Source organism: Syngnathoides biaculeatus, chromosome 2 (assembly GCF_019802595.1).
Source record: "Syngnathoides biaculeatus isolate LvHL_M chromosome 2, ASM1980259v1, whole genome shotgun sequence".
NCBI classification, from domain to species: domain Eukaryota; kingdom Metazoa; phylum Chordata; class Actinopteri; order Syngnathiformes; family Syngnathidae; genus Syngnathoides; species Syngnathoides biaculeatus.
The window spans coordinates 18850382-18864017 of NC_084641.1; the positions used below are offsets into that span (position 1 = coordinate 18850382).

The 13636-nt window shown below is 43.8% G+C and overlaps 2 protein-coding genes across 4 annotated transcripts in view; both read left to right on the forward strand.

Annotated features, from left to right (window-relative positions):
* The window catches only part of src (v-src avian sarcoma (Schmidt-Ruppin A-2) viral oncogene homolog), a 51565-nt gene extending 47489 nt beyond the window's left edge, over positions 1-4076 (forward strand). For both annotated transcript variants that reach the window (XM_061839151.1, XM_061839158.1), the window contains 4 exons: positions 501-577; positions 851-1004; positions 1107-1238; positions 3278-4076. In XM_061839151.1, coding sequence (XP_061695135.1) covers positions 501-577; positions 851-1004; positions 1107-1238; positions 3278-3486 — 572 coding nt within the window. In that variant the 3' untranslated portion in view covers positions 3487-4076. The remainder of the gene's footprint in view (positions 1-500; positions 578-850; positions 1005-1106; positions 1239-3277) is intronic.
* Positions 4077-7067: 2991 nt separating this feature from the next.
* The window catches only part of LOC133510809 (serine/threonine-protein phosphatase 6 regulatory ankyrin repeat subunit C-like), a 36676-nt gene continuing 30107 nt past the window's right edge, over positions 7068-13636 (forward strand). For both annotated transcript variants that reach the window (XM_061839171.1, XM_061839182.1), the window contains exons 1-9: positions 7068-7308; positions 7946-8029; positions 8093-8171; positions 8570-8640; positions 9068-9268; positions 9348-9435; positions 9750-9892; positions 9972-10184; positions 12835-12913. In XM_061839171.1, coding sequence (XP_061695155.1) covers positions 7282-7308; positions 7946-8029; positions 8093-8171; positions 8570-8640; positions 9068-9268; positions 9348-9435; positions 9750-9892; positions 9972-10184; positions 12835-12913 — 985 coding nt within the window. In that variant the 5' untranslated portion in view covers positions 7068-7281. The remainder of the gene's footprint in view (positions 7309-7945; positions 8030-8092; positions 8172-8569; positions 8641-9067; positions 9269-9347; positions 9436-9749; positions 9893-9971; positions 10185-12834; positions 12914-13636) is intronic.

Below are 13636 nucleotides of genomic sequence, written 5' to 3' on the forward strand. Positions count from 1 at the left end.
ATGAGCAAATACAGATATAATTTTAACACTGTATGTAGCATCATAACATGAAAATTACAGTATAAAAATGCCTTGAACATCTTCATTCACCCAGAGGAAGGGAATTAGTTTATTTGGAGTCTTGCATACCTGCAAAAACACTCTGTCAACACTGTAAATTAGTTTTCTGCGTTACTTTATATTTGCTTTCATTTGTTACACTCTTGAGTAAAATTTGTTTTAACGGGTTTCTGTTCATCTTTTCCATTATTCTTTTAATTTCATTATGTGTTCATGTAGAACTACACTCTTTGATCTTCAGTTTTCAGTACAGACCCTATAAAACAGTCAGTTTAAAAAAGTTGATTGACTTTTGGATTTAGAATCGATCAAGTGATGAAACAAACCAAATTTAGGGGAAGGTGATGTAATGCTACCACTTAGTTAACCCGTTTTTTTTTTGTTTTTTTAAATGAACCGTATTTTTAATGGCGGCCCGTTCTCTCTACTCTTCCCAACAGGTAGTTTACTGGATTTCCTCAAAGGTGAAATGGGCAAAATGCTCCGCCTCCCTCAGCTGGTGGACATGGCATCACAGGTCAGCATACTGCACAATTACGCATTATTGTCCATATCTTTTGGCAGTTTATTGGGCAGATGTGTGATTGTGGCAGTACCTGAGCTAAGAATAGTTATCAGTTCTATTCTCATGTCAATTATGCAGCATCATTAAAAGGGCAGACATTTAACACATCCTATGCATTGAAGAACGCACGATGGAATTTACTGTGGTTATCTACAACCGTGCGTTTGTAGTCGGACGGGGGGAACGGGTGTTCTGGTTCTGTGTCCAAATCTGCTTCTCCGTCAGATTGCTTCGGGGATGGCTTACGTGGAGAGGATGAACTACGTGCACAGAGACCTGAGAGCTGCCAACATCCTGGTGGGAGATAACCTGGTTTGTAAAGTGGCAGATTTCGGCCTGGCTCGCCTCATCGAGGATAACGAATACACAGCCAGACAAGGTCAGCAAAGGCTTGGATGACCTCCAGAATCCATTTGATCTCTGTGTGGGGAACGCCGGTGTTTATTTCAAGTGCCACTGTGCCCGCCGACTGATTTTGCAGGAGCCAAGTTCCCCATCAAGTGGACAGCTCCCGAGGCAGCTCACTACGGACGCTTCACCATTAAATCTGACGTATGGTCATTCGGGATCCTGCTGACCGAACTGGCAACCAAAGGGAGGGTGCCGTATCCAGGCAAGTCATCTTTATTTAGGTTGTGGTTTTCTAGTCTGCTCCACCTAACTCGTACTATCCTTGATTTCCGAATGCCCCAATTTACAAACTTTTCAAGGTACGAACTGTCACTTGGTCTATTATTTCTTTTTTTGAACATATTGGATTTCATTCATTTCAAAGGGGAAATTTATTTGATATGCAAGTAAATGGAGAACAAATGAACTTCATACATCAAAGTACCACTGTATTCTTTCAACGTTTTGCCAGTTTTCGTGTCTTAGGTCAATTTTTGTGCATTGCAATGCAGAGCTGGGTTGTATTTTCTGGGGTTCACAGAATAGCATTATAATTGTTAGCTTTTAAGAGACGGCATTTGCTTTTTTGGTCTTTATTTTGCTGGAGGGTGTTGGCGTCTGCCAATGTGTCCGTGGCATTAAATTTCTTTCATCTTCTGCTTTCCACATTCAGCGACCTGCTTCCATACAAACAGCCTTGGGTAGTTTGACAAAGCACACCACAGACATTATTTTTGAATGGGAAAACACTGACTAAATGGCACTTTGCATCAATATAAAGTCTCAATTTACTGTGCCCTCAAAATAACTCAAGACCAACTCTGAATGCCAAAACCCTTGAGCAGCAAAAGTTTATGGGGCCAATTTGGACATTTTCACTGAGGGATGTACTCCCTTTTGTCACCAGCAGTCTTGACAATATCTGTGTGTGGTGTTATCTTATTGGCATATTAAATTACCTCTTTTACATCCATCCATTTTCTACCACTTTTTCCGGGCTGGTTCGCGGGGGAAGTAGCTTCAACAGGGATACCCAGACTTCCCTTTCCCCAGCCACTTCTTCCAGCTCTTCCAGAGGGATCCCGAGGCTTTCCCAGGCCAGCCAAGAGACATAGTCTCTCCAGTGTGTCCTCGGTCATCCCCGGGGTCTCTTTCCAGTGGGACGTGCCCGGAACACCTCACCAGGGAGGCGTCCAGGAGGAATCCAGATCACATGCCCCAGCCACCTCATCAGGCTCCTCTCAATGCAGAGGACCAGCAGCTCGACATTGAGCCCCTCCCGGATGACCGAGTTTCTCACCCTATCTCTAAGGGAGAGACCGGACACCCGGCAGAAGAAACTCATTTCGGCTGCTTGTGTCAGGGATCTTGTTTTTTCGATCATGACCCACAGCTCGTGCTTCACCTTTCGACTTAGCTCCCTCTTTACCACAACGGACGGATACAAAGTCCACATCACTGCAGACGCTGCACCAATCTGTCTGTCGATCTCCCGCTCCATTCTTCCCTCACTCGTGAACAAGACCCCAAGATACTTGAACTCCTCCACTTGGGGCAGGATCTCATCCCCGACCCGGAGAGGGCACGCCACCCTTTTCCGACTGACGACCATGGTCTCAGATTTGGAGGTGCTGATTTTCATCCCAGCCGCTTCACAGTCTGCTGCGAATCGCTCCAGAGAGTGTTGGAGATCATGGCTTGATGAAGCCAACAGAACCACATCATCTGCAAAGAGCAGAGTTGTGATGCTCAGGCCACCAAACCGGACACCCTCTACGCCTCGGCTGCGCCTAGAAATTCTGTCCATAAAAGTTGTCAACAAAACGTGACCAAGGGTAGCCTTGGCGGAGTCCAACTCTCACCGGAAACAAGTCCGACTCATTGCCGGTAATGCGGACCAAACTCTAACAGCGGGCGTACAGGGACTGAACAGCCCGTATCAGGGGGCTCGGTTACCCATACTCCCGAAGAACACCCCCCCCCCCCCCCCCAAGACTCCTCGAGGAACACGGTCGAACGCCTTCTCCAAGTCCACAAAACACGTGTAGACATGTTTGGCGAACTCCCATGCACCCTCGAGGATCCTGTCTCTTTTACAAGAGTTAATCTGAGTGCTGCATTATACTTCATTGTAACCGTCTGCCCACTTTACATCGCAGCAAAGGGTCATCTTTTCAGTGTAGTCCAATGGGATATACAAACGGTATATATTTTGTCACGTCTCTAAGGTTGGACAGTCAAGTCTTTCTCTCCCTCTTCCAGGTATGGTGAACCGGGAGGTTCTGGACCAGGTGGAGCGCGGTTACAGGATGCCGTGCCCGGCAGAGTGCCCGGAATCTATGCATGAGTTGATGCTGACCTGCTGGAGGAGAGAGCCCGAGGAGAGGCCTACTTTCGAGTATCTGCAAGGTTTCCTAGAGGATTACTTCACCTCCACTGAGCCTCAGTACCAGCCTGGGGAGAACTTGTGAGGAAGTTGACATCATTACAGACATCAAAGTGGGATCAAAGGTGACAAGAGGCAACATTTCAATCCAATCAACGGGACCTTCCAGTCTTGTACAAAGCGAAGAACACAGTCCTCCAAAAGAGGGCTTCTACTGTGCTCTTTTCTCATACACCTTTGTTTTTTGTGTTACCTCAGAAATTTGCCCTCTTTAAGAATACCGGCAATGTTCATGCAAAAATAAACATTGGTGTAAAGTGGCACGATTTTTTTTTCCCCCTCCATTAGCTGTTAAACGTCGACTTGTCTTCCATTTTTATCCTGATAATCAAACCGCCATCGTCTGGGATGAGTTCAGCTGCAAACCGTTTGGTTTCTTTTAAGATGTACTTTTATGTGGACTGGAGGCAGGTTCGTTGTCAAATCAATTGTGACAAAACAAATGGCTACTGATTTTGTTCATCTCAGGATGGAAAAGAGCAGAATTTTGCTGCCAAAATGTTTGCGCCAGTGATATTTTTCTACTCCCGTCCCGTCCACTGTGCAGAGGTACTCTTCTTATATGGCTTCACTGTACCGATTTCACGCATTTGAATTAAAAGCAGGCAAATCTTTGTGGATGCTTTCCTAATTTTTTTTGCCCATTCCATTTTTGTGTGGATTTGAAGCAGTACCATACACTGAAATGAATGACCCTCAAGCTATCTTCCCAAGATTATCATTTATCATGTTTATGCTTCATTTTAGTTTTGCAGGTGGTGAACAGGAAGCCCTTCCAAACACTTCATAGGTGGCAAAATAATTTGGCATCTTGAAGTAAATATAACTGTAAATACACTGAATGTTTATAATCTGTAATATACATAATCTTCATAATTTATTTCATTTAAAAACAACCCTTTTTTGCGGTTAGCATCACATTATTGCAGCACAGCTGGGCCGCACAGGAAAAAAATAGCAAAATGATGAGGAAAAAAAAGGCAATGTGAAATAAACTCTTTTTAATTTGGTAGATAGAAAAATTACACATTTTTACCACATTATATTATAAAGGAGCATGGAATCATTGGCACAGGGGAAAAAAAGTTTGTTCTAAGGCATTGCAGTCTTAACATGTAAGCAAAAATGGATACCTATATTTTCTTGTAATAACATTAAAAATATATTTTCTTGTTTTTCCTCATATTACAATTTTATTCTCATAATATGACTTTATTCTTGTACCTGTATGTCTCTGTTGTAAATTTTTTTTCCACTTTGGTCGCTCAATACCCCATCAGCCATATTCAATTTTCACCTTTGTAGTACTTTTCTGAATTATATCACGTCTAATGGTCCGCTTACCATGAAAACACTTCGACATTGCAGGTACAATTATTTACACGCGTATTTCTGTGAAAACTTTGGGTCATTTTAGGACATGAGCCACTGTGCACGTTCGGGTCAGAATCCCTCTGGTGATGCTTGAGCCAGAGGATCGTCGTTCAGAAGTACGCACCGTTGCAATCGCAACAAAAAAGATTGACGAGCAGTCGGAACATCTTTTAAACCCTCTGATCTTGTATGCATCGTGTTTTTGTGAGCAAAATTTTTTAAAAAAAAACATGCACGAAAACGGCCGGATTTGCAAGTGTGCTGCCTTGTCAGCAAGCCGAGGAGAGTTCCTGTGGGGTTCTGTTGGTTTTCTCTTCGACTATGCAGAGATTGTGTGTGTGTGCATATATATATATATATATATATATATATAATATATATATATATATGTGTGTGTATGCATGAGATACCGTTGTACCGTTGTGGTACATACTCTTTTCTACTCTATTCAATGGGAATGATGAGATTGTAGCTTTTTTGATAAATCTTCCTGAATATTTTTTTTTTAAATTTGCTTGAATAAAAATATTTTGAATTCATATTTAGTTTTCGGACTCAGGTGTTTTTGTGTGACTTCAGTTTAAATGGTGCAATTGTATATTTCGTTTAGGGCATGTCATGATCTTAGTGAAGGCCGTGTTTTTGAAATTTTGAGGGATCTTTAATGGTAGTTTTTTTTCATCAAAACTGCAATAAGAAAATGTACAATTACAATCAAAAGATCAGAGTTATCTTTATTTGAGTATCTCATGATACTTGCTTATGTACTACTACTTACTATGTAAGTATGTCAGAAACAAAATAATGGCGGCATAGTGGTTCAGCTCATGAAGCGTTGGCTTCACAATTCTGAGGACTCGGATTCATTCCCAGCCCTGCCTGTGTGGAGTTTGCATGTTCTCCCCGTACCGGCGTGGGTTTCCTTTGGGCACTCCGGTTTCCTCCCACGCCCCAATAACTTGCAACATTAATTGGACACTCTAAATTGCCCATAGGTGTGATTGTTGTCTGTCTCAATGTGCCCTGTGATTGGCTGGTAACCAGTTCAGTTCAGGGTGTACCCCACCTCCTGCCCGTTGAAACCCCGCCACCCTCGTGAGGATAAGCGGCAAAAGAAAATGGATGGATAATAATAATTATAATCATATATTCCAATTGGGATTATTGTGGATGGGGTTTTGGAATGGGCTGCAAACGCACTTAATCACACTGTCTCATATTTTTTGGTCAGAGGCAAATGATTAGAATGGGGAATTATATCTATCTGTCCATTGTCTGAGCCGCTTATCCTCACGAGGATCACAGGCATGCTGGAGCACATCCCAGCTATCTTCGGGCAAGGGGCAGGGTGCATCCTGAACCGGTTGCCAACCAATCGGAGGGCACATGGAGAGAGACAACAGTCGCACTCGCAATCATACCGAGGGGCACTTTAGAGTGTCCAATTAATGTTGTGTGCTTTTGGGATGTGGGAGGAAACTGGAGTGCCCGGAGAAAAGCCACGCGGGCACAGGGAGAAAACGCAAACTCTATACAATTTAACGGTCGATCAACATTGGAACCCTCACTCCTGGTCACGAGCGGTGGGTCGTGTCCTAAATGACGACATCCCGGATACAAGTGCCCGAAATGAGTTTCCTCAGCAGAGTGTCCGGGAGATAGAGAGATAGGGTGAGAAGCTCAGTCATCCGGGAGGGGCTGAGAGTGGATCCGCTGCTCCTCCGCGTTGAGAGGAGCCAGATGAGGTGGCTGGGGCATCTGATTCAAATCCCTCACAGACGCCCCACTGGTGAGGTGTTCTGGGGGCATTCCACTCGGGGACGGCCCAGGACACACTCTCGGCTGGATGAAGTGGCTGGCGAAAAAGAAAGTCTGGGCCTTGCGACTTGACCTCAGATAAGTGGAGGAAATAGATAGATGGATCATTGATTTTATACTACTAACAAGTATTATTCTTTCAACACATTATGCAGGTAAAGTAGTAGTGTATATATATATATATAATATATATATATATATATATATATATATATATATAAAGTCTTAAAGATTAGCAGCAATGTTTATGGACAAAAATGGCCACGAACAGCATGACGGTGGTGCCTGCTGCTCATCCAGCCTTCTGAAATCGATTGTTTCTGTCTGTAACGGGAATATTTATTCGATCCTGTGCGCAATCTGACCACAAGATGTCGCAATTTGACCAAGTGACGCATCAAGCGCCCGCCGAGCCTGTAGGCGGACCAGCTCGGAGCTGGGCAGCGGCAGGCAGCATCGTCAAGCCCACATCAGATGCAGACAACAACAGTGTCAGATCGGGAGGGAGTCGCAATTGTGTTCTCCGCTTGCGATGGATGTCGTGTAAAAGGTGGAAATAGCAAGGCGCCGCAGTATACCTCCAGGTTTCAGCCCCATGAAGGAGCTCCGTCCCGGCTGAGTTTGGGAGATGGGAGTACTCAACATTGCAGACCAGGTACGCCGACAAAGGCGCCGTCTATTTGCTGAGAAGCTGTGCTGCGCAGCAAATGACCGTGTTCACCAGAGAGGCCGACTTGTTTTGGAATCCTGCGTATAACCTATTTCGCGGGGTTGGATGGCGGCGTCGGAGTCAGCGCGCCGTGGAACCAGTTTATTATTTGTCCAAGTGCAATTGTAGTGACTCCGCAACAATTAAATAGCTCACGGCTAACTAAATCGGGCCATTGGGGATACTTGGGGCCCTATAATGTAGGCCTTGCTGTGGGCTGCGTCTATTTACCGGGCATTCTCGCCGTTTACATTAGCCGCAATTTAATGTCACGTCGCTTATAAATCAGTGGCTGATACAAAAGGAATACATCAATTTATTCACCCGAGTTGAATGGAATGCGGTTAACTGTAATTTTAGCGTACCATGAAAAATACAAAATGATGGGTTTTTTTTTTCCTATTGCGTGGTGCAGATGAAAAAAAAATGCTGTGCAACTCCCGATGTGTTCCAAGGTTAGAATGTAATAATTACAATCAAAACTATTGTGAATAAGACTAAATAACGCTATAATGTAACCTTAACCAACCGCCCCTTACCCTCCAAATAATTTAGATTCTACTGTACTGTTTGTATTTTGCAGCCTCCTCTGGTCCAGGCCATCTTCAACCGTAATGCTGAAGAAGTCCAAATATTATTGCACAAAAAGGAGGATGTCAATGCACTGGTAGGTGTGGAGAGAAATGGTGCTTGTTGTGCAGGGTTTTTCATTCTATTTCTAATAAAACAGGACCAAGAGCGCCGCACGCCACTTCATGCTGCTGCATGCATGGGGGATGTTCATATCATGGACCTCCTCATTGAATCAGGTCAGACACTTGCCTCGGTGGGCTTCCTTAACTAATGCAGTAAATCGCTGTTTTTAATGAAGGATATGTTTCAGATCTACCCATTACATTATTACCATTACAACCATTATATTACACATTCAAATGTACATAAATATCTATAAACCCGTTGAAACCCTTTTTAAACATAATGCATGCGAATTTCAAGTGAGGCCCCCCCGGTGTGTATGTAAACAAAATGACTGTGCATTGCAGACTTGTTGATTGACCCTCACAAACGTACAAAAACTGCAATCCTTGGTGCTATCATGAAAAGGTTTTAAGGCGCCGTGTACACTGTCTTGTATTGTTTTCTATTCACCCCCAAACTATCCATTCCCATTCAACCGCAATATGATTAATCCCTTTTTTACCTTCAGGTGCCAATGTGAACGCTAAAGATCATGTATGGCTTACCCCCTTGCATAGAGCGGCCGCTTCAAGGAATGAGGTAAGCAAAAAAATGTTTTAGTTACAGTAAATGTGGAATGCAAACATATTCATTATGTGATACCTTTGCCGTTTTGCTTCTGACCCAGTAAATTTTTCATTAATTTTCTACAGAGCTGTGAGCATATCTTCCTGTACTCACGTATGTTGTATGGTACTGTCCCCCTTGTGTTAAAATACCCTTTTTACAATGACTTAAAAGGACCTAAAAACAAATGTTCATGTGCGTTAGACTCTGGTGTTTCCCATTGTAAATTACCAATAAGCAAGCAATTTATGATACGCTAATGATGCAAGAGCCCTTTGCTTTTCATTTGGAGAACTGATAACTGCCTGCCAAACTCGGGCAGAATAGAGACAATGGAAACTGCCCACTGTAGCAAATACACCCAAGTGGAAACAACACAGAGTGCCTTTTGTGTCCACAGAGGGCTGTGGGCCTGCTGCTGAGGCGTGGCGCCGAGGCCAATGCCCGAGACAAGTTCTGGCAGACAGCGCTGCACGTGGCGGCTGCCAACCGGGCCACTCGCTGCGCCGAGGCCTTGTTGAGCCAGCTGAGCAACCTGAACATGGCCGATCGCACCGGCCGAACTGCACTGCACCATGCCGCTCAGAGTGGTTTCCAGGAGGTGAGCCATGCACATAGAGAGCTCGACTGAAAGAGTCCTCAAAATAAAATGACGGAAATGACTGGCGAATCTCTGCTAGATGGTGAAGCTGCTGCTGAACAAGGGAGCCAACCTGAGTGCCATCGATAAGAAGGAGCGACAGGCTGTTCACTCTGCTGCTTACTTGGGTAACTTAATAAACAAAATCTGATATCTCTGTGCTGTAACATCAGGTAACTCACTCTTGTTTTATTTATCTTGTTGGACATCATCAGTCAGTTTTTCAGAAACCTGTTTGAACAGCATGCGAGCAGCTAAATTTCTGATATAACATTAAAACCCACATCACAGAAGAATTGCTCAGGATAATTCATCCTTTAGTGATGGTAAATGATAGTTATAATACCTTTTGTGGACTTTGATCAGAAGGGCGAAATGGGGCTCTCGTGTGTGCTCGCCGCACTTTGCGGAACGCTATTGATGTTCATGTGCTGTGGTCCAGGTCATGTGGAGGTTGTGAAGCTGCTGTTGTCACGTGGCGCAGACAAGAGCAGCAAGGACAAGCAAGGATACACGCCTCTCCATGCCGCTGCCGCTAGTGGCCACATCGAAATTGTAAAATACCTGCTCAGGATGGGGGCAGAGGTAAGACCCTCAGCCCACATCAGCTTTAATTTCAAGTCTTTCGAAAAACTTATCGGCACGTTGTTACGCGCTTTGTCAGATCGACGAGCCCAATGGGTTTGGGAACACGGCGCTCCACATGGCGTGCTACATGGGGCAGGAGGCTGTGGCCACTGAGCTGGTAAACCACGGGGCGAACGTGAATCAGCCCAACAGGTGCGGCTACACGCCTCTGCACCTGGCCGCTGTCTCAACCAACGGCGCCCTCTGTCTGGAGTTGCTGGTCAACAACGGGGCAGATGTCAACCAGCAAGTCAGTAGTTAATGTACATTTATTCATTTTATGGTGAAGGGGTTGTGGTTTGTAGTTAACCCTTTCATGGGGAGGGTGGCAATTTTTTGCCTTATTGAGATAAAAGTCTCCTAAAAGGCCACAATCAAGGAAATAACACTTATTTTTCGTTGAAGGCATAAAACAAAGGGGAAAAAAGATGTACCCTCTCGCGGGCAGCATCCCAAAACTGGGACGGGTATGTTATCAGTTCTCTGAAGTGGTACATCCTAGAGACATGTTTATTAATTAATTCTTATTCTAGAACAACACTTACGCATTAAATAATACTGATGGATTAGCATTTTGAAGACAAACTTGGTTGCATACTGACCTTTCTCCCTTTCTTCTCTTTGAAAACACTCCATGTGCCCTGCGATTGGCTGGTAACCAGTTCAGTTCAGGGTGTACCCCACCTCCTGCCCGTTGAAACCCCGCCACCCTCGTGAGGATAAGCGACAAAAGAAAATGGATGGATAATAATAATTATAATCATATATTCCAATTGGGATTATTGTGGATGGGGTTTTGGAATGGGCTGCAAACGCACTTAATCACACTGTCTCATATTTTTTGGTCAGAGGCAAATGATTAGAATGGGGAATTATATCTATCCGTCCATTGTCTGAGCCGCTTATCCTCACGAGGATCACAGGCATGCTGGAGCACATCCCAGCTATCTTCGGGCAAGGGGCAGGGTGCATCCTGAACCGGTTGCCAACCAATCGCAGGGCACATGGAGAGAGACAACAGTCGCACTCGCAATCATACCGAGGGGCACTTTAGAGTGTCCAATTAATGTTGTGTGCTTTTGGGATGTGGGAGGAAACTGGAGTGCCCGGAGAAAAGCCACACGGGCACAGGGAGAAAACGCAAACTCTATACAATTTAACGGTCGATCTACATTGGAACCCTCACTCCTGGTCACGAGCGGTGGGTCGTGTCCTAAATGACGACATCCCGGATACAAGTGCCCGAAATGAGTTTCCTCAGCAGAGCAGCATGTGTACTTGAGGCAGCCATGTTGGGTCAGGAAGGAAAGTGAAATAACGCCGTGCTAACTTTGACCAATGAGTTATCCTCTCCTGATACCAAATGATGTCTTCAGATTAAAACACTTAAATATTTTGATATACTGAAGGATATAATGTGTGAAAATCATGATGTCCCAAAAATGGGACGCTGCCCACTATATGCACACATGGTGTACAGAATAAAATTGAATTTTATGGGGGGGTCGTCGCCTACATCATCCAGTACACTACATTATTGTAAACAAATATAAAGAAAAGTTTGAAATTTCTTGAAGTTTGACTTTTTATCCAATCTTAGCCCACCAGTGTGCTTTTCGTGCTGTCGTCATTGACTTACAGTTTTCATGAGCTGTGAGGAATTAAGTGCGCTTTCCTAGTTCCATTTGTGTTGCCCAAAGTGAATGGCTTGACAAAAAAACTTTGCTTTACTAAAAATATCATATTCCAGACTCTGGAGACTCGTTTTGGATTACTCAATTAACAAGATTGTGTACTTCGGACCAAAGAGGTAAAGAACCATCCAGACTATTATGGATGCAAAGTTCAAAAGCCAGCATCTGTGGCGGTATGGGGCTGTGTTAGTACCAATGGCGTCGTTAACTTTCACATCTGTGAAGGTACCATTACTCCTGAAAGGTACATACAGGTTTTGGAGAAACATGCTGCCATCCAAACAATGTCTTTGTCTTGGACGCCCCTGTTTATTTCACCATGACAGTGTCAAACCACATTCTGCATTTTACAATAGCATGGCTTAGTAGTAGAAGAGTGGGAGTACTAGACCAGACTGCAGTTGTTTTGTTGAGGAAAGAATAGAATAGGTGGTCGACAAGGTGGATCAGTGCAGCGTCTACAGCGATGCGGACTCTGTGTCAGTCGGTCTTGGTGAAGAAGGAGCTGAGCTAAAAGGCAACACTTTGGGTTTAGGAGATGGTCTATGTTCCCACCCTCACTTATGATCACGAGCTGTGGGCCGTGATCAAAAGAACAAGGTCCTTGATACAAGTGAGTGAAATTAGTTTCCTCCACAGGATGTCCAGGTTCTCCCTTCCAGACAGGGTGAGAATCTCGGTCATCCAGGAGTAGCTAAGAGCTGAGACCCTGCTCTCCTCCACATCGAGAGGAACCAGATGAGGTAGCTCGGGCATCTGGTTTGGAGCCCTCCCTGGTGAGGTGTTTTCAGTGTGTCCCACTGGGAGGAGGCCTCTTGGATGACCCAGGACAAAGTGGAAAGATTGCATCTCTTGGTTGTCCTTGGAACACCTCAGAATTCTGCTGTTAGAGCTGGACGAAATAGCTGAGGAAAGGGACGTTTGGGCTTTGCTGCTTAAGCTGCTGCCCTGGTGAGCTGACCTCAATTAAGCAGGAGGAAAATAGATTTATGGTGATAGTGATTGATGTTTACTGGTGCCGTGATGCAATGCAGGGAGATAATAGGACGGACGAAGGTATTTCCATGTCACAGACGTAAAATGACTTGTTTCCTTTTTAAGATCTCTCATACAAACTCACCTTTTTTCTGGCTTGTTTTTGGCATCTCGTGAATTGAGATTGTGTTGCGTTTTCTGACCTGAATTTTTTGTCGTCCTCAACAACAGAGCAAAGAAGGGAAGAGCCCCCTGCACATGGCAGCCATTCATGGACGCTTCACACGTTCTCAGATCCTAATCCAGAATGGTAACCATCACCATTCATTTTTGGATCAGAAAGTTTTTAAAAGCGCTTAAGAGTTTTTTTGTGTGTGCAACATACAGTACAAAACCTGAATGTTTTTTTGTAGTCAAATGTTTCTGTAAAACATTAATGGATCCAAGTCATAAATGAAAATACTAATTACTATTTTTTTTTCTTCATTGGTTTAAATAGAGTAGGGCATTGTTTGAATCTGAGCAATTCCAGTCCAGATTTCAGTTCCTTATTTTAATTCCGGTTCCAAACGCTTCTCAATTTTTGGTTTAAAGTGTATGGAGTGGCTAATTTCTAACGCAAATTATCTTATATACATATATATATATATATTCCATAAAATGCAAATCCTGTTTGATGTTTTTTCCAAAAAATACAAGTGTTTATGATTTAAAGTCCGTGAACTTTGACCGAGTTTCTGTTACCTGCTAAACGACTCATTTTGTGGGCGGCCCTCTGACGTCCCAAATTCTGGAATGTGCTCTTTTGGAATGATGATAAGCTGTTAGTCTTTGGTATTCACGCCGAAGAAAAACCCATTCATTTCGAGAATTCCTCAGTGATTGTAAGCTAAAACCAATTCGTAAAAATTATTTTTTATTATTTTTATTTTATTATTATTAAAACTGTGCCAAACAAATATGAGCGTTTGGCTGAGATGACGGAACAAGCCGAAAGAAAGCAGCATTATATTATTACATTCTTACTTATTTG